Source organism: Triticum aestivum, chromosome 7A, assembly GCF_018294505.1.
Source record: "Triticum aestivum cultivar Chinese Spring chromosome 7A, IWGSC CS RefSeq v2.1, whole genome shotgun sequence".
Lineage (NCBI taxonomy): Eukaryota > Viridiplantae > Streptophyta > Magnoliopsida > Poales > Poaceae > Triticum > Triticum aestivum.
The window spans coordinates 204,771,917-204,794,851 of NC_057812.1; the positions used below are offsets into that span (position 1 = coordinate 204,771,917).

Genomic DNA, 22,935 nt, shown 5'->3' on the forward strand with positions numbered 1-22,935 from the left:
AAACTCAAGTTTTGCTTTGGTGGATTTCTTGCTCATGCATTCCTTTTGCTCTTTCAAAAATATAGGATGGGTTGGGTGGGTAGAGAGAGGGGGAGAGAGAAAGAAATCTAAGTTTTGAGCTTTGGATCAATGGAGAAAAGAGCAACGGAGTCGTTCACCCTCCTTTGAAGAAGAAGGGTGTCTTATATAGATCCACCCATTCTCTGTCGTTATGCACGCTACACAGAGAAGTCGGATAGTCTGACCTAAGTCGGACATTCCGACTTACAGATTGTCTAACCCAATGTCCAACATGGTATTCAACTTGATCCAGCGCTCTAGACAAAGTTGAACCCCATGTCCGACCATATGTCCTGACAGCAAGAACAACAACATAAAAGGTGGAAAACACGATGCTCTTTCTCACATGGGATGTGGGTGTATATGGCTTACTTTTGTTGAATGATTCCCACACAAGATTCATGATTAATCCCCACTTAGTAGTATGGCATACCTATGACTCAAAATGAGAAATCATCGGTATAATTTTGATGTGTTTATTCCTTTAGCTTAGGAAGGTTGCCGCTCGGCATTACGCTTCATTTCCAATCATGTGTAAACTGAAAGCACACTTGAAACATAGTTAGACATCTAATTACTATTGCCAGTAACACCAAAATCCTCGTTAGGGACGGATGTGCTTTCAGTCTTCCCATTTTTGATGGTTGATGACAATATTAATAGATCAATATAATAAAAGATATTATGATAAGCTTAGCATGGGTTTTTGAGATTTAGGTCAAGCTCCCTATACATTTGTGCACACATAAGAGAATTATTTGCACTTGAATACAAAGTGCACAAAAATATGATCAACGCTCCCCCTAAGGCTTTAGAAATCACAGAGGTGCAAAAGTGAACATGGATGCACAAAGTGATCTCCACTTATGCGAGAACTTTGGACATGTGAGAGGAGCAATACAAATACATAACATAACCATCTCAAAATGACAACAAGTGATGTGTGTGACAAGGCATATAATACCAACAATATGACATGAGACAATAACGATAATATGCCATATGAAAATCATAGCCATAATGTCACAAGCATATAGCAAGGTCTCGTACATATCTTAAAAGTAGCTACACATAAATAGTACTACATAAGAGGATTTTTGACAATGCCTTCACTTCGATCGACGGGTTGGTTGAACATATTAAATGTGACGCGTGCCAGCTCTACGTGCCTAGATCACCTTGTCGTCTAGGTCGTGCATGGTGGCCTGAGTGTATGCGTGTGCCCTCGAGTTTTTGTTGTAACGTCTGGCTAGGTTGCGTTTCCCCCCTTTGCCTCGTTGTTGTTGGTTTTTTCTTGTGTCTTTGGCTAGGACTTTGTACTTATTTTCTCCTACTACAACATTTTATTTATTTTTTACATTAAAAAAATTCTTGTCTTATTCGCATTGGACAAAATGAAGTAAAAAATAATTCAGAATTACAATGTACATATTTTTGCTCCACTATTTTGAAACTAACTCTCATGCATCCCATGGCAACGTCGGAATCGCCTGGACGAACAACACGAAGACACTGAAACCTAACAAACTAGACCTAAAGTCCCTGTGCAACTCCATGATCCCGTGCGTTCCAGCGTGGAAAATCGGAAGTCGGAGACGAGGAAAACAGCGGAACGGCCGTTAGGGAAGTGGGCTTTGTGTCCGTTAGGGTTTTTCCTAGGTTACGGAGTACTCCTATGGAATTCCATGTAAAAAATCTATATATTTTTACAGAAAATATTTTCTATGCTCTTTATCCTGCAAATTAAACAAACCCTTTAAAAATAATTCCTAAGGAATGTAGTCTGTGCCTCACAAAAAGAGGAATATAATCTGGACGTCGTTTTTCTGATCCCGAGCTCACATGAGCTAGGGTGAACAGTAAAATAAAAAAATGAAAACAATTTCAGAAAATTCCGAATTTTTTTATGTGAAACTTTGACAAATGTTTTGATAGTTTGCAAAATCTCATGTGACCTCGGAATTAGAACATCACTTTCAATATAGTCTGTCCTTTTTTAGACTGTAAGGAATATAGTCGTCTCCCTGGGAATCTAGAACCAAAAGAGGCCTTAAAATCTGTAAAAACTGCTGATGACGTGGTGACCCAAAGCCGAATGTGCTTGGCCCAAAGCAGAGGACATCGATCCCCCATTTCCTCTTCGACCCGGACCAACTCCGTCGCCGTCGCCGTTGGGCGTCGGAATCCGGAAGCGAGATGGCGCGAGGAGTGGACGCCGAGCAGCAGCACCCCATGGCGGAGCAGGTGAAGGAGTATCAGGCGCGATCCAAGCAAGCCTGGGCAACCGCATCCTTCTTCTCCTCCACCTCCGCCTCCACGGCCGGCTCCTCGTGGTACGCAAGCGCCAACCCTAAGCCATTCCGTTTCTCTCACAAGCCTGAGTGTTATGTTTCGATATTACCAAGCTGAGGATGAATTAAGTGACAATACAAGGAAAATCGGCCATTATTAGGTTAACAAAGGGAGTAACAACCATAGTTCTTCATCTTGTTGTAGCTAGTGCTGGATTGTTACCTGCCCAATTGCTTCTGTTCTCAGGATTACAGGCTAAACAAGATGGCAGTTTCACTTTTCATTGACTGCTGTATGAATGAACCGAGCAAAATGATCATTGTAAGCTAAATCTCAAGAGGGACACCTCATATAAACAAGCCCTGATTGCTAGTAGTGTTTACTGCGAAAGCACTATCTCACAGTTGTTCCATAACAATCAAAGCAAAATAAACGACGGGCCTACCAACCTGTTCTATATTTACAAGTTTCTTTTCACATAAGACAACATGAATATTCAGGATTGTCAGAAATTCTCTTCTTAGGAAGAGATCATTTTCATGTCTCTCCTCATTTGCACTACAGTTTAAATTATTGCTCGCATCCTGACTTCCGCAACTATTTTATGCTGGTTGCTGCAGGGTTGAGGTGCTCCTCGTGATATGTGAACTTGCTTTGTATGCTCTACTAGTGTTCGCGTGTATTGCTTTTTATTTCAGGTCCATAGGAATAGCTTTATCCTTTACATGTATTTCTGCACTTCTTTATCTGTGCATGAGATTAACCAAGGAAGAGAGGAAGCACAAGAAAAGTAAGCAAAGAATGCTTCTTCCATTGTCAATGTAAAATACGTCTGTAAATTTCTCTGTAATTACATGTGAAATGCTCTCAGTTTAATACTAGATATATTTACGCTCTCGGCGTCTTTCATATACTATTTTCTCTTCAGTTAGTTGTATCAATTGGCCCGCAATAAATTGTTCTGATGTTTAGTGTTTAGGATATATAGTCCGGATACCAATATTCGGATATTGACTGGTTTATCTTTACTTGAACTCATCTTGGGTCGGCTACTTGTTAAAGTTGGATACCAATTTGATCTAAATCAACTATTTAGCCAGTTAACTACTATGTACTTATTGGAATCCAATACTGATTGGATCACTTATATTTAGTCAGATTTCAGTAATGCTCTAACTTATTGTTCACTGGCCTGACCAAATATAGGCAAAAATATGAATGGCGTATTTCTGAGTTAATTGTGTTTCATAGACTTGTTTGGCATCCTTATCGATGCCAAGTTAACTGACATATATACTCTTTTGCTTTTAGACGTTTCAGTTTCCCAATTGATAATTTGATTATCCTTCAAAATTTGCGATGTTTCTAGAATGAAGAATTCCAACCAGATGTAGTTGAGGTGAACCGCTGAACGAAATGTAACAACCAATAATAGGTGCACATGCATTATACCGAGCTTATGGCGAAGGTTATGGGTCATTTTTGTGTGCTCTTTGTATTTCACTCTATTTTGTGTGTATGAGTTGTTATTTATTAGTTAATCATACAGTTTGTCAAATATAAGAAACGTAGGCCAGCATTTAGTAATAATAATACCTATTTTTTGGTTTCATTAAGATGCGGACAGTCTAGCGATGAGGGCCTACGTTTCATGCTGTTCGTTCTGTGATCAGGTCCTCGAGTCGGCTGCCAGTCTCATGCTGACCTGCCCATTGGCCTGGGAAGTTTGGCTCTGCTTTCATCAAACTGATCCAAGAGCTGCTGGTGCTGGCACAACGTCGATGACAATCAAGGGCTGGTGGAGAAGGAGCTGGGCCCTGCGCAAGCAACCGGATTTTCGCACACAGATGACCATGTCTGGGTACATGGCCCGGAACCTTTGAGAGGAAGAGGTTATGGCCAGAGACGAGATTAGGTCGTTACCGGAGGCTACCACTTAGGCCATGTTTGGATCAATGTTTCCGTTTCAGATACCTCCGTAATACATGCCTCGCTCAGTCGTTTTGTTTCCGGATGGCAATTGCTCATTTTTTTTATTTTATTTTTTTGCAATCAATTCAGAGAGCTTTATTCAAACAAGAGCATTCCTTGGACAGTCAACCATAAGGCTTGTCACAAGGAAGCTGGGAGTCTCATCAAGCCAGCTTTCCGTTACATGCAATGTGCAAGCACGCTTAGCACATAGATGAGCCGAAACGTTTGCTAACCGATTTACATGTTGAACAACAAAAAGAGAAAAATCACGAGCTAGCACTCCAATCTGAACTAAGATAGGTGCCATAATAGATCTCGAATTGTGGCGAGAATTCCAGAGATCAACTATCTCCATGCAGTCTATTTCCATTATCACATGTGTGAAGCCTCGAAGTCTTGCAAACAACACCCCGTCACGAAGTGCATAAGCTTCAGCCAAGATGGGATCGGTGATTCCCATGTATGGTTTACACCAAGCTCCTAACATCTTGGTTGCCGAGCGAGCCACACCACCTGCACCTCCAGTGCTTGTGTCGAAGTCAATGGCGCCATCTGTAGTGATAGAAATGTGATCAAACTCAGGTGGCCGCCACCCACATCCCGCCATGGTCACAGTAAGATTCCGAGGAAGATCTAGAATGCGAGAGCCTCTCTCGTCAGACGCATTGATGTTGCCGGATCTGTTCCTTCCTCATTGTGTTTGATTTTGTTGCGGGAGTGCCAAATGGCCCACATGATCGTAATGATCAGTGGCCTGTCCTTTTCTGAGAAACGATCATGACATAATATATCCCTCGCCCAAGAGTCTGGATGGAGCCGAGGTAGATGAAGATCAAACCATGACCGAACCTCATGCCAGAACCTCTTCGCATGCGAACAATACATCAACGCATGTTGGAGGTCTTCATCTCTAGCTAAGCAGATTCTGCATCTGCTAATCTCACTTATATGCCGCCTCTTGAGTGTGTGCTCATCTGGAAGAATGCCGCGGATAACTCTCCACCAGAACAGCCTCACCTTCGTGACAACATTGAGCTTCCAAAGTGCAGACCACAACTGTTGATCATCCCGTGAAGTACCGGTATCCGTCCCTTCCTCTAGAGCTAAACACTCTTTCTGAGTCATAAGTGCACGGTACGCCGTCTTGACAGTATAGTTGCCTGACTTATTGAGCGCCCAAGCGAGAAAATCTTCACCACCGCCTTGCCTCAATGGAATATTAAGAATAGCCTGGGCATCCGGCGCAATGAAATTGTCTCGGACCACCTGCTGTCGCCATGACCAGTTATCACTATCTATCAGATCAGAGACCTTGTCGAGTGTGGTAGGCGATGGTTGCAGCAGTGGCATCATGGAGATGGTTCCCGGAATCCATTTGTCAGTCCATATAGAAGTGGATGTGCCATCTCCTATTCTTTTGATCAAACCGGCTTGGAGAGCTTCTCTGCCCGCCATAATCGCCCGCCAAGTCTTGGAAGCTGACTTGGGCAGCGTAGCATCCATGAAATCAACTTCCGGGAAATACCGTCCTTTTAGCACCCTTGAGCACAATGTATCTGGTTGTGTTAGCAGCCTCCACCCTTGTTTGCCCAACATAGCTAGATTAAACTGGTGCATGTCCCTGAAGCCCATGCCCCCTTTGCACTTTGGCGTCGTCAATTGTTCCCATGAGACCCAATGCATTGCCTTCCTGTCAAGAGAGCTGCTCCAAAAAAACTTTGCCATTGGGGAGGTAACACTCTTGCATACCTTCTTGGTTAGAAGAAAAGTGCTCATACTAAACGTTGATATGGATTGCACCACTGATTTCATCAATGTCTCTCTGCCTGCACATGCCAATAAACGTTCAGACCACCCTTGCATCTTCCCTCGAGCCCTGTCACCAATGTGGTCGAAAGTTTCACTTGTGATGTGCCCCACAGCAGTAGGAAGACCCAGGTACCGCTCGCTAAAGGCCTCAACTTGAATGTCCAGCATCGCCTTGATTGTTTGCCGCACCGAATCAGGGGTGTTTGTACTGAAGTAAATAGCACTTTTGTCTCTATTAACCCTCTGTCCGGAGGCATTGCCATACATCTCCAGAATCGTATTCAATATGTCCGCACTTTGTCCACTTGCATTGATGAATATAAGACTGTCATCTGCAAACAATAAATGACTGACCCAAGGTGATATGAAGCTAGCTCTGATCCCCCTGTCAATATATCCCCCATCATATGACTTGATCAAAGAAGATAAGCCCTCTGCACAAATTAGAAATAAATATGGTGATACGGGATCTCCCTGCCGCAAACCTTTCGAAGGGGTGAAAAAAGGAAGAAGCTCCCCATTGACCCGAATCGAGAATCTGACAGAAGATACACACTTCATAATGAGTCTAGTAAAACTCATAGAGAAACCCAATCTCAACATGATGGCCTCCAGGTAGTGCCATTCGACTCTATCGTACGCTTTCATCATGTCAAGCTTGACAGCGCAGGAATAATTCTTCCCCTTCTTCCTCCGCTTCATTGTGTGCACACTTTCGTATGCAACTAACACAGTGTCGGTGATCAAGCGTCCAGGAACAAAGGCACTCTGTTCTTCACTAATAATTTCATCCATAATACTCCGCATGCGATTAGTGATTGCCTTGGCAGCAATCTTATACAGAACCAGACAGAGAGCTATAGGGCGGTATTGGAGAATTGTCTGTGGATGTCGTACCTTGGGAATAAGAGTGATCGAAGTGTCGTTAAGTCCGGTAGGCATGTCACCCCCATTCAAAAGATCCAAAACTGCTCGTGTCACGTCCTCCTGGATAACACTCCAGTGACGTTGATAAAAACCCGCCGTAAACCCATCAATGCCCGGGGCTTTGGAGGCCGCCATTTGGAATAGAGCCTCCCTCACCTCGGTTGCATCATATGGTTTATTCAAAAGATCATTCATAGCATGTGTTACTTTCACCGGAACAAAGTTCAACAAATTATTAGCATCATAAAAACCTTGGGACTCATACAAGTTCTGGTAAAAAGCTTGCACTTCCTCCTTGTCCTCTCTTTCTGTTGCACAAACCGAGCCGTCCTGGCGCCTGAGATGGGCAATTCTATTTATGCGTTTTCGCACTGCTGCTTGTGCTTGAAAGTAGGATGTATTACGATCTCCTTCGTGTAACCAACGGACACGCGAGTGTTGTTTCATCCATATCTCTTCCTGATGCATAGCCTCCCGGAGTTTTGGGACCGCACGTTTCTCTTCATCTGTCGGGCCATGTCCAGCAGACTCACTCCGGAGCTTATTCAACTTTTTCTGAAGCTGTCTCACCGTACGTGTGAGGCACCCGAACTCCTTTGCTCCCCATGGACCAAGAGTGCGCCTGAGAAGATCAAGTGAATCTGATATACCTTGCAGTCTCGGGGCACGAGCATGACCACGCCATGTTTCTGACACAAGCTGATCATAATCCCTGTGTGTTTGCCAAACACTTTCATATCTAAACTGCCGTGTATGCTGAGATCTACCCGGCAGAGAAGCTTTCACATCCGCTACAACAAAACAGTGATCCGATTCACATGCCGCAAGATGCTTCACTCGGATATACTCATAATGTTGCCGAAACTCCTCATTTGCAAAGGCTCTATCCAGCCTTGCTTTGACATTGGACAGGCCTGCTTGCCCGTTATCCCATGTGTACGCACAGCCTGACCATCCAAGGTCTTGTAACATACAGTCATCTACAACCTCCCGAAAAGCTCGCATCTGCCCCTCCGGCCTGGGTGTTCTACTGAAGTGTTCTGATGCGGAAAGCGTCTCGTTGAAGTCCCCCATGCACAACCACGCCGAGTGTGGAATACCGAATAAGGTGCGCAGAAAGCGCCAACTATGATGTCTGTTTTCCACTCTGGGAGCGCCATAAAATCCTGTGAATCGCCACTCCATAGAGTTTTGATTCAAGTCCTTCACCATCACGTCAATATGACTGATACTAAAATTCTTCAGCTCAACTGAAACATCCTTTGTCCAGAACAGACCAATACCTCCACTCAACCCTTCACTGTCGACTGCATAGTAGCCACTGAAACCTAGTCCATATTTCAGAAATTCAACACGCTTGCCTCTAATCTTTGTCTCCATGACGAAGAGAAGAGAGGGTCCTTCTTGCTTCACTAAACTGTGAAGCTCTCGAACTGCCTCAGGGTTCCCAAGCCCCCGGCAGTTCCAACTCATGCATCTCATTGGGACGGGCAGGACCGCGCCGCGGTCTCTGCTGAATTTTCAGGTGTAGGCTTCTTCTTCTTTGGATCATGTGCAAACTCTCTCCCATCCCCCTCCTTGTCGTCCAGTTTTCCATCAGATGTGGTTGGGTCTTCTGAATCCTTGTTGTGTTCGTCCTGGCCCGAAGTAAGGAGGAGCTATTGTTTTGGTATGTAGACTGGATTCGGCCCCTCCTTCCTCTTATACTGCTGCCTGTTCTTCACAGATGAATTTACCTCTACCCCTGCGTCTTCCCTAGAGCAAGAATTCCTAGTATTGTTCTTGCTGCTCTGCTCTGAATTCTGGCTCCGGGAAGAGTTGTAACTAGTGGCTGGTTTTTTGGACTCGTCGGCAGCCTCAGTTGGGCCCCGAACGGCAAGTCGCCGTTTGCATCTCGGGTCCCCGATGTAGGGCAGTGCAGCTCCGAGTGTCCAAGGCGGCCGCAGGAGAAACAAAAGTAAGGGATTTGCTCATACTGAATATCATAGGGATCAACCTTCTTCCTCCTGGCCGAGTCAATTAATACCCACCTTCTCAGAGGCTTGTCCACTTCAATGGTAACCCTAGCCCGCAGATAGCCCCCAATGTGATCAAACTTTGCTAGCTGTGCCTTGGGGTCAATCTGTCTAGCAATAGGTCCAGCCCATGCATCATCACGAAGATTGTATGGGAGGTTTAAAACCCTAGCCCGCACTTGGAGCTTGTCAAATTTCAATTCATCCGGCCTCATACAATCTTCAAACTCCGCTAGAATCACAGCGTTTTTGTTCAGGTGCCACGGTGATCCACTCCAAATTCGATCTCTATCTCGTTGATTCTCAAACTCAGCCACAAACATGTTAGGACCAGCAGATCGGAACTGTAGTCCCCTTGGGTTGCCCCAAGCCGGGCGAAGGGCGTTGGTGATCATCTGGATATGGTACAGATTACGGTGCAAGATCTTGCCTGCCAGCAACCACTTCGCCGGGCCTCCTTCCACACGATCATCCAGAACCAGAGGCGTGGCTTCTTCTTCAGAGATATCCAGCTTCCCCAGCGCCTCTTCCAGATGTGTTCTTGCTGACCGAGGGGAGCCCTTCCCCCCATCCTTCTGGTTGGCGTCAACAGGCTGAGATGATGCCATCGCGCCCGATCCAAGCCCCGCGCGCCTCGCCGACGAGATCAGCGAGCGCCATCATGTTCCACGTCGAAACCCTAATCGCCGCCGCCAGAGGGAGGGGTCCTTAGTTTCGGGGAAAAACTCTTCCCATCTAAGTTGTTTGTGGCAATTGCTCATTGGCCGGTAAGTTACACCTGTAAACACAACACCTCCGTATTATTTTACACCTAATCCAAGCGCAGCCTTATGTTTTTCTAGTTCTGAGAGTGCATTGTTGTGGGTGTTTGAAACTCTACGATACCTCGGAACCTCGGCCCATTTTACCTCTTCTCTACTCCTATAAAAAAGCGAGTTGGTGGTGATGGTGTGCCTGCCTTCGGGCCGTATATACCGTCCGATCTTGAATCTACGGCTGAGATTGAGATCGAGGCATGTTGTACAGAGCCAACGACCAAAATAGGATACTGGAGAGTTATTTACCGAAAACCACCACAGTTGGGGCTAGGGTAACAACTTGATACCACATTCAAGGCAGGGCACAAAAGACCACCAACTTTGCGTCTAACGACTAACGGAGAGCACTGATTGTGTGATAAGCTTCCGAAAACAGCAAAACTGACAAATTGGACCCACCTGTCAGGCCTATGTGGCATGTCTACGTGTTCAAATAGCTGAGGTGGATGTCGGGTCCTGCTGTCAGCCCCCCAACTACTTCTTCTGGATGTATTATTCTAAAAGAAAAACTACTTGTGGAGGAGCGAATCAGGTAGGGGCTCTCTGGTTTGTATGGGATTACTAGCTTCGCAGTGACCGGACTCGGGAAAGACGACCACCAGGCATCAATCTCTTTCTGTGATGTGTCCCTACCTCCTCCATTCTTTCCATGAGGTCCCTCCCTCGGTCCCCAATCCCCCCTTGCTAAGAAATCAGCAGAAAAGTACCCGGAATCGCCGGCACAGGCTCTTTCTTCACCGTCTCCGGTGACGAGCGCCGCTGCACGATCTTCCACTCTGGCGTATCCCAGCCTCCACCTACCTTCCTCGGATCCTCCGCTTCCTCACGAATCTCTATATGGCATACAATGGAATCCACACTTCCTTTAGCATGGTTGTCCGCGAGAAACCGCCCCGCCGTCCGCCATTGATGGTGAAGTCACGATTTGCGACGTCTCTAAGTCTTGTTGTCCGCACCGCCGAGCGCATCGTGGCTAGCATGCGTGTCCCCGAGTCCCCGTAGTCTCGCGCAAGGTTTAGCTGCCGCACCCTGAGCTCCGACGAGATCCACTACAATTTGGGCGATGGGGTGGATCCTCGCCGGATCCAGGCGAAACAAAGGGCTAGGGGTGTGTCTGGGGTTGGATCCACGCGGGCCAGTGGCTGGGGCAGCGAGGAGGCTCGTCGGGGTGGGGTGGCTCGCCGGGGTAAGTCTCCAGCGGCGGCGGCGGATTTGGCTGGTTGTGTCGTGTTGGTGGAGAAGAAGGTGCCTGGGGAAAGGGGGGAATCAGACAGAGGCTGACAGATGGGGCCTTCGGCCACCTCAGCAAATTTATCCATGTAGGCATGCCACATCGGCCTGACAGGTTGGCCCCACTGGTCAGATCCGCTATTTCTGCGACCAAATCTGAGCATCAGTGCTCCGCGTTACAGATTAGGTGCAATTTCGGTGGTTTTTTGTGCCCTGGCACAAATGTAGTACTAAGTTGTTACCCTAGCCTCAAATGTGGTGGCTTTGGGTAAATAACTCTATTCTAGAGGTTTCTCTCGTGAGATCGATTATTCTAGAACCTCTCCAAGTTTCCTCGCCGCCGGCCCCTCCCCTCTCTTTCCCTGCGACCACGTTGGAGTTGAGTTGGGTGAGCATCACGTAGTAAATCGGATTTGGCTTAAGATCTCCCTTGTAACATCACTCCTTCTGGATCTGGCCGTGCAAACTGTCGGAGAAGGAGAACGAAACATGACGATGGACGGAGAGTCAAAGGAGATGACACAATTCAGCCAACACGGCTCACGGGAGGAGGTGCTTGTGGCGGGGACGCACTTCTTGCGTTATCGCGGACCCGATGTCGGCCGGAATCGTTGCCGTGGGAGGAGCCTCGTGTGCGGCGGCGGTCATCGGGGTCGGGGAAGATGATCCCGGCACGGATGTCGTGGTGGCCGAGAGGCAGTGCCGATGGGCACTCCGGTTCCACCTCGTCGGCGTGAACCACGTGCTGAGCGGGAGCAGCGCCGGGCGCTCGGGAGATGGAGATCGATCGAGCCATGACAGACAGCAGTAGGGAGCATGACAGATAGAGGTCGGGAGCAACTCAGAGGGGACGGCCGGTAGCAGCGCAGCGGAGGCATAGCAGGCAGCGGTCGGGAGCAGGGGAGGAGTCGGCAGTCGGCGACCGGGAGTAGTGATTGGGACGAAATGAGAGGAAATCCATTGGGGGCGTTCCGGACCTTCTGGCGCTAGCGTCCGCTCCCCATGCACCAGGCAACCCTGCTTGCCGTCCTAAGCCACCCTTGAACGTCCCAATGGGCAGCGAGCGAACGTCCAAGGGGCATTTTCCGTCCCTGCATCTCCTAAATACTTTGTTTGGTTCATAGGATAGGATTATCATAGGAATAGGAATCTTGTAGGAAATGAGATGACATTATCTCAAATCCTATGAATAGGAATAGGAAACAAAATGTCATTTGGTTGACACCAAAGGAATTTTTCCATTGAGTCTAGGCTCTTTTTTATTTTCCTATGAAATATGGAGGATAGAAACCAATCCTATGTAGGAATAGAAACCCATTCCTGTGAACCAAAGGGCTCTAAAGGAAAAAATTCTATAAGAATCCTATCCTCTAGAATTTCTATGAAATTCCTCTAAACCAAAGGAGGCCTTTTGTCTTTTTTTAGGGATTCCTTATTGTCCCCTAATGGCCTCACTCGGTATACAATGGCATATTTGAAAGCATAAAACTTTGTAGTTGCATGTTTTAAAATATGAAAAATACTCAAAATAGTGATATCAATTCTCAAAGCCTGAAAATTTGTAGTGGCATATAGTATTCTTTCAGTCCAAATTAATTGATGCGCATTTAGTATAACTTTAGTACTGAATTGTACTAGGTGTGCAGCAAATAATTTGGATCGAAGAGAGTATCAAATTTACTCCTAAATCTAATAGGCTTCTCCCTCAGTGATATCCCACCGGGAAAGATGGCCGTGTCGCCTAGGACTGCACTCCAGGCCACCCCGGTAGGATGTCCAGGCTGCCGTTGCCAAGGACGACGAGCTGCGGTCCTGGTGACGGACAACAACGGCGTCTGCGGGAGACAAAGGGTATCCCGTGTTTATTCCGACGAGCATTTGCAAGCTCTGAACTGTACATATTGCCATGACGAGGCCGCTCCGTATTAATTCTCCGCTTCCAGGGATACGTGCTGCAAGTGGTAGTGCAATAACACTGGCACAGTGCACTGCGTTGTCCCTGCCAATGCTGCTGTGTTCTACCTCCACACTTCACCGATGTGATTCCATCCGTCGGGAGGTGCACGCACATATGTTTCATCCCCAATATTGCTTATGTGATTTGCTTATTTGCTCAACTTCGGGTCTGAAACTGTTGATATAATTTCATTCCCAATATTGCTTAGTCGATAGACTAATCATTAGCTTAATAATTTATAATCACTTGGGCCAATTACCTGATGCGAGACAGGGAAAAAGATTGTTTAAGAGGCTTAACAGTCTGCTCAGAGAATTCTGCATGGGCTAGAATCAGGGAAATACGGTAAGTTGCATATACACAAAGTTTCGGATAATAGAAGTGTAAATTTGCACAGTATCATTAGAGGAAGTTGTATGCTCAACATGCTTAACCATGTCAAAGCTCATGCACGAGTAATTATATCCTCAGGTTATTCAAATTATCTGGAAGGTGAGCTTTAAAAATTTGTAAATTAGTGTTTCAATAGTTCAGAGTTGCTGCTTTACTACGAGAGCGGCGTTTCGGTGCCCGGTGCATCTGCACCCGGTCAAAAAAAAAAATCATAAAATTTTTATAAAAAATCAAAAAATTCCAAAAAAATTAGGGTGGTAGACAATTTGATGCGTGAGATACGCTCCAATTTTCAAAACATTTGGACTTCTATGCAGCTCTCAGCAAAAAAGACAAATCAGACCAGAACAGTATATGAACAGTACACATTTTTACAGACCTCCGATTTGTCTTTTTTGCTGAGAGCTGCACAGAAGTCCAAATGTTTTGAAAATTGGAGCGTACCTCACGCATCAAATTTTCTACCACCCTAATTTTTTTTGGAATTTTTTGAATTTTTCTAGTATTTATTTTGATTTTTTTCGTGAGCGCAGGTGCAGATGAGCTCGGGCTCAGATTCGAATTTTCGCTTTACTACCCGTTTTTAGGTGGATGGTCTCTATTTTAAATCCTGATAGTAATGCACTTTGACAAGTTCTATGTTTGCTGAATGATTCCAAGGCCTCATAGATGCCCAAGGTATGTAACTAAGCATGAATGGGTCTACAATATTACTTCTCTTCATGGTGGCATATGCAGATTCTTGTAGCGGTTAATGGGGTTTGGACTAGAGATAGATCATGTGTTAACAAAAAGCTGGTTGGGGTCATCGCAATTGCCAAATGTGTGTGGACAATTTTTTTATTGTTGCATGCTCTCTGTCCTCCTCAATATGGGACAGCATGTAGAAAGTTGGGTAGGGAGAACACCAAGTCTTCTGCAAGGTGAAAATTAGAACAGAACTGCTCTACACACGATGAATTGCATGGACGATCACTGCACGATGGCCCATCGTGTGGTTGGCGCCCGTTTGTTGCCATGAATGAACGGCGTGAAAGGCTTGTCATTCAAACATCATCCGCAGACCGTCGTTTGCATAGCACTGCTCAAATTAGAATAAAACGGTTGGCTTGGGCGAGGGGGTTCATTGGTCGGAAAACATACGTTAGATTTTGCTCGGCGTGTACTTATCAACAATATAACATCACTTTGATTGATGTCTTGGTACACCGTACCTTTTATTGTTCAATAGGCTCCTGATACTTATTAGTAAAGAATTCCCACCCGATCATTTGTGATTCCGTAGCAGCATAGCACGGGCATCTTACTAGTCTAATATGAAAAGGCAGAACTACTGTCATTGCCCCTCGAAAGTAAGATGGGGTTCAATTTCAGTTACACCAACGTGGTTCTGGAAAGGACTACAGTGCATGGGGTGTTGCTCGGTTGGCGAAGGGTGCGTTGACGAAGACGACAGGTCCGGCTAGCCTCAGGCTGGTCAGCAAGGGCATCTCCAACGGTTGTAAGATAGATGTTGGTAAATTTGTCACCTAGGACATAGTGATGATGTGTCATATAATAAATATGGAGAGAGAGAGCAAAGTTGTATTTAAAATAACCAACAACCTTTACACAAGCTCCAAGGTGAAATAGAGAGCAACCACATTTATTTTCTCATCATCTATTGGATAGCTTACATACTCCATCCGTTTCTTTTTGGTCTGCATATAAACTTTGGCCAAAGTCAAACTTTGTCAACTTTGACTAAGTTTATAGAAAAAAATATCAAGATTCACAATATGAAATCAATGTTGTTAGATGCATCATGCAATTAATTTTCATACCATATAGGTTTAGTATTGTAGATGTTTGATATTTTTTTAAACAAAGTTGGTCAAACTTTACACGGTTTGACTTTGACTAAATCTTATATGCAGACTAAAAAGAAACAAAGGAAGTATAATTTATTGAAGTGGTTGTATAATAGCTTGTTGGTTGATGACATGGACATTTTACCAACAAGACTAACATACAATCTATTAGAGATGCTATAATATAGGTAATAACATAGATGCCACATAAGCAAAAATAGTGAGATGGCACGTAGTTAATGAGAGAGACAAATAGAATAACATAATATATTACCATCACATAGCGTTTCTCAAATACAAAATGAGTCTACAAAGTAATGAATAAAGACATATGTTACCATACATATGACACTGCCCACTATGAAGATGGTAATATAGACTAGTAACATACTCTTCACTATGACCAGCCTTAGTGGTGGTGAATCGCCAGAGCAGTAAAACAGGAAGGGGAAGCAAAAAACACAGGCGGATAGTTTATTTTGAAGCTGCTTGAGCTCCATCGTTATGGCGCACGACATATACATATACTGATATACCTCACTGTTACGCCTTGCTTGGGATGGGATTGCTAGGCGTTATACCTCACTGTTACGCCTTGCTTGGGATGGGATTGGTAAGCGTTACGCAGCCTTCAGGGAGGACGTCGTATGCTGAGAATGGACAGTTTTTTGTTCCATGACCAAGATCAGGAGCATCTGGTCCAAGATCCCTTGCGTTACACAAGAAAATGCAAAATTCACATTACAAAAATATGGTGGAGCTAGCGGAATTGTTGGTCTTATATCATGAGCTAAAAAAACTAATCAAATTGCATGACCAACCAAATTTCATGGGCAAGCATCTGACCAATCAAACTTCATATCATCAAGTATGAAGCATATTCTTTGAATTCTTTTCCTTTTTCCTCCAGCGTACACGTTATACAACCAACCAAACGGTCTCAGTTCACCAGTTGGTGGTGCGGTAGCCTTCCTCAACAGGGGAATGGCAGTTTGGAAATGAGTATTACACACCGGTCGTTCACACAATGGCCAGGTAACGTCCTACCGAATCACTGGTGACCACCCAGGAAGCAACACAAAGTGCATACAGAAAGGCGTTTCAGCAGTTCTAATTATTGTAATTTTTTCTTTTCACTTTTCAAGCATACTCGCGGCATAACTTCTTTTCCATTGTTTCACAGGTCAATAGTGCTACAAGGTCATCCAGGTATCCGGCAGCGAACTTCGAATTTTCTGCATTAGCGAGCAGTGCTGAAGTTAGGCACAAATGGTTATGTAAGAGTTTATGCATGAGACAGGAATGATAGCTTTTTCAGCACAAAAGGATTGCCTTTGTATGTTTGGCGACAAAGCAACCACCAATAAATTGGAGATAAAGCAGCAGTTTTCCAAGATGCCTCGATTTAAACTGATGTCTTCGGAATACTGCAAATATTTGGTAGACAGCGAAATCTCAGAATGATTGATGCCTGGATGCAAATTTTCCAGTTCACTTTAACTCTACTACTTAAAAAGAACGTAATGTTCCCATTTCACCTTTCTTCACACCATCTCTTCGTCCAACCTTTCATGTATATGATAATCAATCACTTTAATTACTTACCTTCTGAAGCAATTTCACTTTAATTTACTTAACAAACTTCTAATTGAAATATAAGGTAATTCACGGTCAGAATTCGATGAACATTTATTTACACAATCGCATTATTATTGACAGGTAAATCACAAGCTAACTTACTAGAATATTTATATCCCGTTGCAACGCATGGACATTGTTCTAGTCAACTGATTATAAGAGTAGTTTGGTAGAAATAAAACAACAAAAAATAAGAGAAGAATGGATGCAGTGCTGTTAGTGAATGTCAGGGGTCGTGATTGCACAAGTTCGATAAAATCAATTCAGCCAGTGGAAATACGAACATAACTACAAGCACTGAAATTGATCAGTGGAAGGTTGGAAAAAGCGCTAGGCGTAAGCAAGGCGGTTGACCTTCGCCTAGCGCCTAGGTGGTGCTTAAGCACCCTAGGCGCAACCTTAGGCAGACGTACAATTTTGACTACCATGTTGTATTTGGGATATTATCGATATCGATTTGGAGAATATATGTGAGTAAACTACCAGCTATTGCAATTGGAATATGGCCAATTTGGTCTGTCAGTGCAGTATGACACGATTTTTCACTTGAGTGGACAATTTCTTACTTGCCATGGCTAGAGTTTCGCTTATGCCCTAGGCAAGGCATTTTGTCATTGCCTAGCGCTCAAGCGTGCCTAAGTGCCTCCTAGGTGTTGCCTTTTCCAACAGTGGAACAGCAGCATGACTATCTCCCACAACAGCAAATAAATGACAATAACGATGGAAAATGGGCATTACTTGCACGTGACTTCACCAAAATAGTATAATTGAGTTGGTTGCATACCCCCCAAAAGAACTTACATTCGATATATATGCAGCAGGTCCCTAAAGATGCAACCGGCCGAGGAAGTCTGACAACCTAGAATGTGACAGCAATACAGGAGAAAAATAAGGAGAAGTAAAATATGCAGACTGCATAAAACAGATAGATAACACACACCTAATGTTCTTAGCAATAAGTGTACTTCCATCATCACAATCAAGATGTCGCAGTACGACTTCTTCCAAGCGGCCATCTCTGTAAGCATGCTGCAAAACATAAACGATACAAGATTGAGTCAAAAATAGAAGACAAATAAGAGGAAAGACCGGTCAATTAACATTGCAAGCTACAACAATCATATCCACAGTTTCTACACTAAATGAAGCTATCTAGGAAAATAATCGGCAAGAAATCAAATATCATATCCCCTACAACACATGCAAACTTGAACATAACATAAACTCCAACCATGGTCTACACGTTCCAATCTTTATCCACCAAATAACTAACAAGGACTATTAAGCAGTGGTAACTGAGGAGTGCATAACTGATGATAATACTAGAGAGGACACAAAAGACTCTTGGAATCAAAACAAAGTAAATTGGGTTGTTTCCAGTAGACCAACAGACGGAGGAGAGGGTTATTATTAGCTACCAGTGTTCCGAATAAACGAGTTACTGCCAACAGCGATGGGATGGAGCTGACCTGGTAGTGAACTCAAACTATATGGATAGGGCAGGCAGATGTGTATTCACATGTTTATAGAATGTAAGAAGTATGTCACCTTGTAGAAACAGCTTGTCCCGAAGGGGCAAGTGCCCGTTCCGAAATCAAAGTACTTGCAATCTATTGACCTGCAATGGTATACTTGTAGGTCAGACAGTAGAATGATAATCAAGTACTAAGGAGCATAGTATGTTCATGTTAAATCACTTCCATGAAACATATCGGCTTGAATATTCAAAAGAGAAGGAAATAAGAACACGTGAGGCAAGATAACTAGAAGTGCGATTGTAGTAAATTGATACGGCTCATTCATCTAAGTATGGATGAGTTCAATGACTGAAATATTTGTAGCATTCTAGTTTTACTTATATAAGCTGGGGCACAAGACCACAAAACAGGACAAGCCTATCTTACTTGAGCTTTGCTTTGTAGTTTTCAGTGATCTCCAACTTTTCCTCTTTCGAGAAGTACCAAAGAACACTTGGAATGACATAGTACGAAAGTTTGCGGCATATTGGGCAAGCTCTCAGTGCTGAGTTCACATCCATACCAGATGTAGGAGAGTTGCCACGCCAATTTCTTATGCATGAAATACAGAAGGGATGATCACATTCAGATAATAGTCCGAATTTCCTTTCAGCAGCAGTAGGCTTTGAGAGCACACGGTCCAAGCAGACACTGCATTCTATTTCTTGGCTACGTTTCAAAGCCTCAAGACGCTTGTGGTTTTTTTCACATAGCTTGATATGCTCCTGCCTCTCATCAGGACGATAAGGATGCAAGCACATTTTCCCACAGAACGCACACAAATCCCCATGCATGTGAGGGCACTCTTCCCCATACGGGCAGTTACCACCAGCAGCAAAAGAACAAATTGGCATATCAGCAAGTTTCATGGAAGTTTGGTTTTGCGCAGTTTGAATGGATGACCAGCCAATCCCATCCTCTGATACACTGTCAAGTTGGACCTCATTCCTCCATGCAGGCTTACTTTCAGAAACTGCCAGCTTATCCATAGATATCTGTTGTCGTTGGTTGCTTGAATTTGTTTGGTGTCCCAAGTGAAGAGGACGTCCAGAACTTAAAAGTTGTGGAGATGTAGATGCAACATGTGTCGCAGTACTTGATGATGGTGGCGGGCGAACTGGGGAATTACGTGTTGCGATACTTGATGATGGTAGTGGAGGCACTGGGTTGTTACGAGAAACCTTGACATGGTCATATCTGCAACGGTTACCATAAGAGCATGAGCCTCTCTGGTAAAACGTGCAAACCTGCACAAACAAGCATCATAGTAAGGAACGCTACAAGATATGCATTGTGAAGTCTGGCAACGAAACTAGATCCGCATCCATAGAAACACGTTACATTATTTGCTTGGTCACTCCAGTCGTGGGAGAACTCACAATACTCTCCTTTCAAGCAAGCACCATGCATGAAGAACTTGCAAAGAACCCTGAAGGAGATCAGTCAGAACAAAAAGACATGTAAGCTAACTATCAAATTGTTAGTTCCATCTCAGGAAGGAAATAATCTGACAGTAGAAAAAAAATGGAATTTCGGGAGCAATCTCCTGCCCAATATTGCTTCTCTAAGCAAAATGTAAACTGATGGTAAAGAATGCTGCAGCAGTTAATGCTTAGATAGATAACTTAGTTAAGAATTTGAAGTTATGTCTCACGAGAGAGGCTAAGATTAGGTTAAATCTCTGTTTCCCCTTTTTTCACACTTCATATAGTTTTTACCTTTTCTGTTAACAGCAGTAAGTATTTGCTATACAGGACAAGAGAACAGGGTTCCAGGAGAATACTCCTTACAAGTTAAATGGAGAGCGTAATAAGAATATACTCCTTCCGTTTCAAATTACTTGACCCATATTTATCTAGACACTAAACAAGTATAGATACATCCGTATTTAGACAAATTCAAGTCAACTAATTTGGAACGGAGGGAGTAGTTCGTGAAGAAATTTGCATCTAAGGAGCATAGGCCCTAGCTATGCAAACACATACTCCCTCCACTCCATATTTGTTGTCGCTCAAACAGATGTATCTAGCACTGACATACGTCTAGATACATTCGTTTCAGCGACAACTAATATGGAACAGAGGGAGTACTTATTGCTCTACCTAAGTTCCTTCTGTGCTCCAAATTTGTACGCTCGTTGCTTTCAGCATACTTACAAAAAGGATGTCACTATTATTAATCAAAGACATCGTCACCATTGATTTTGAAGAACTTCCCACTACATTTCCCGCGTCAACATCAGTATTCACCCACCACTAAGTATGCACAACATACAGCAAGGTTAATTGAACTTTCAGTCGCAAACCCACAAAAAATGATTTGTTAAATCCTCGGAACCCGTCCCCAAGAATAATCTTGTGATTGTAGAACCAAGAGGTAACATATACACCACAATCGAATCGAACTGAAATCAGTTCTTCGAATTCAATCTACACAGATAACAGCATATATAACAATCCAAAAACATTTTTCCCAATGGGTACCATCTGAAACCCTAAATCATGCAGAATCGTAATACTATCATCGATACCATCAGCTGCTAACAAACAAGAAGTAACTGGACTCTAGGTAGGCTTTCCCACCACACCCAAAGCGGCGGGACAAAGAGCGCTACAGATGGAGGATGTGAACATGGTAACGCAACGACAGGAATGGAGGCACAATCGAAGCTCCGGGGAGTTAAAATCTCGCATCGTGTCAAAGCGCATCACATTACATCAGCTTACTTACTCCCGTGGGCGCCTCTACCGCGGAGGAACATCTCGGCGCCAAGCTCAACCCCCAATACTAAGCACGAAACGCGTGTCCTCACCTCCGGCTACCCCCAAATCCTAAGCCCCAGGCAAAATTCTCGAAACGAAGACCCAGGCAAGCTCGACGCAGCTCAATCCATCCAGGGCTCAGCGGCACCCCCTGCGGGAAGCCAGCACGCGACACCGCCGCACGCGAATCCCTACCGCTACCGAATCCACGCTTAGAACCGCGCGAGACAGGGCGCGCGCACAATCGAATCGGGGGAACCGCGTTACCTCTTGGTGGACATGGCCGGGCCGAGCGGATGAGGCCCGAATCCGGGCACGCGGACGCGGGGTACGCCTTCGCCGCCGCCGCCGTCGCGGTCGCGTCTCGTCGCCTAGGGCTTGCTTGGGTTGGGGGGTCGCGCGCCCTCGGCCTCGGCCTCCTGTCTGTCTGTCTCGCTCGCGCCGTCTCGTCCCGTCGTCTCGCTTTTTTTGGGGAGGGGGGAGCTCTGCCTTTCTGCGGGGGTATCGTACCGGGGAATGATTCCTAAAAACGGGTGGCGTGGGAAATGACGGGTCAGGCCCCGGGGTGGGCGTGGAGGTGCGCCGTGAGGCCTGGGCACGGGCGTCATTTGCCCGACCGCGTCCGGAGACCGCTCGGCGATGCGGCCTGAAGTGAAACGGGTTGTGCTGTGGGCAGGTGTGAGTGTGAGTGTGAGGGTGAGGGCCTATTCGGAGTCCCCCCGCTCTACCGCTCCAATCCTAAAGTAGGTGAAGCTGCAGTTTAAAACTATGAAGTGAGTAAATAGGTATTTCGCAGATCTTTAAATTCTAGGGAGCTGGTGGATTGCCGAACAGCTTTTAAGTGTGACAAACTGACGACCGACACGTGGGAAGGAAAGAAAGGGCTTGATGGTGTTATTTCAAATTGTGTTTTGAGTTGTTTTTGAAAATACCGAGTGCATTGTGGATCCACATTGAAGGTCAATGGAACGAGGAGGAGAAGATGACGATGAACCTCTAGGCCCGCTTCTTCTTTCGGTGGAACTCCGAACCCAAGTGGGTATGACACACCTTTGCCCCTTCCATCCCTTCCTTCCTCTCGATGGCAAGGGAAAATAGGAATGAGGCTCACGGCTGCACGATCCAGCCTTTCACCAAGCGTATTCAGAGAACATCAGATCAGCCTTTGGCAGCCGCCATCCTTCATGAAGAGCAATCGGAAGAGGGAGCAGGCAACCTCCAGACGTTGCTGGAGAGCGTCAATATGAAGCTCTATCGTGGCATAGCGAAAGACGCCCCGTGGATAGACTCTAAACTAGATCTAATCCTAAACCTACTATATACAACAGCAAGCCGACCTCCTAATCAGTGGCGGCGCCAGCAGATAAAACCCTATAGGGTCACTAATAAGTTGTGGGTCAATCATCTTAAGTTGTAAGAACTTGTCATACATTTTAGAAAACTAAAGGGGTGTTTATAGAAAAGATGTGGGGTGTGTGGGGTCATCTAACCTCATAGACTAAACGCAGCTTGGCCAGTGCTTCTAATCCAAAGCCGGTATAGAAGAGAAGAGAAGGAGAGGAGTGGAAGCGTCCCTCACAACTCTCAAACCGAAACAGGAAAGGAGAGAGAAAGTGAAGGGAAAAGTTAGTTGTAGAGTTTTTGAATTGATAAAACCACCAACAAAAAAAACTATGGGGTCATTAATAAGTTG

At 44.9% G+C, this 22,935-nt stretch overlaps 2 protein-coding genes across 6 annotated transcripts; one reads left to right on the forward strand and one right to left on the reverse strand.

Annotated features, from left to right (window-relative positions):
- The first annotated feature begins 2,112 nt into the window (after positions 1–2,112).
- LOC123150126 (uncharacterized) lies at positions 2,113–4,452 on the forward strand. 2 transcript variants are annotated; one of them, XM_044569927.1, is made up of 3 exons: positions 2,113–2,393; positions 2,973–3,142; positions 4,026–4,452. In XM_044569927.1, the coding sequence occupies exons 1-3, from the start codon at positions 2,257–2,259 to the stop codon at positions 4,100–4,102; spliced, it is 384 nt and encodes a 127-aa protein (XP_044425862.1). In that variant the 5' UTR covers positions 2,113–2,256; the 3' UTR covers positions 4,103–4,452. The 2 variants fall into 2 exon arrangements, 1 of the variants encoding a protein (XP_044425862.1); XR_006474969.1 differs by lacking the exon at positions 2,973–3,142 and having other exon boundaries at positions 2,120–2,393.
- Positions 4,453–16,167: 11,715 nt separating this feature from the next.
- On the reverse strand, positions 16,168–21,750 carry LOC123150632 (E3 ubiquitin-protein ligase makorin). Of its 4 annotated transcripts, XR_006475248.1 has the most exons (8): positions 21,510–21,750; positions 19,822–19,909; positions 18,868–19,727; positions 18,512–18,581; positions 17,904–17,992; positions 17,765–17,822; positions 16,658–16,752; positions 16,168–16,560 (listed from the first exon to the last, which is right to left on the reverse strand). XR_006475248.1 is itself a non-coding variant. In XM_044570470.1 (7 exons), the coding sequence occupies exons 1-6, from the start codon at positions 21,521–21,523 to the stop codon at positions 17,789–17,791; spliced, it is 1,155 nt and encodes a 384-aa protein (XP_044426405.1). In that variant the 5' UTR covers positions 21,524–21,750; the 3' UTR covers positions 16,168–16,560; positions 17,765–17,788. The 4 variants fall into 4 exon arrangements, 1 of the variants encoding a protein (XP_044426405.1); XR_006475249.1 differs by lacking the exon at positions 16,658–16,752 and having other exon boundaries at positions 18,433–18,581; XM_044570470.1 differs by lacking the exon at positions 16,658–16,752.
- Positions 21,751–22,935: the final 1,185 nt, after the last annotated feature.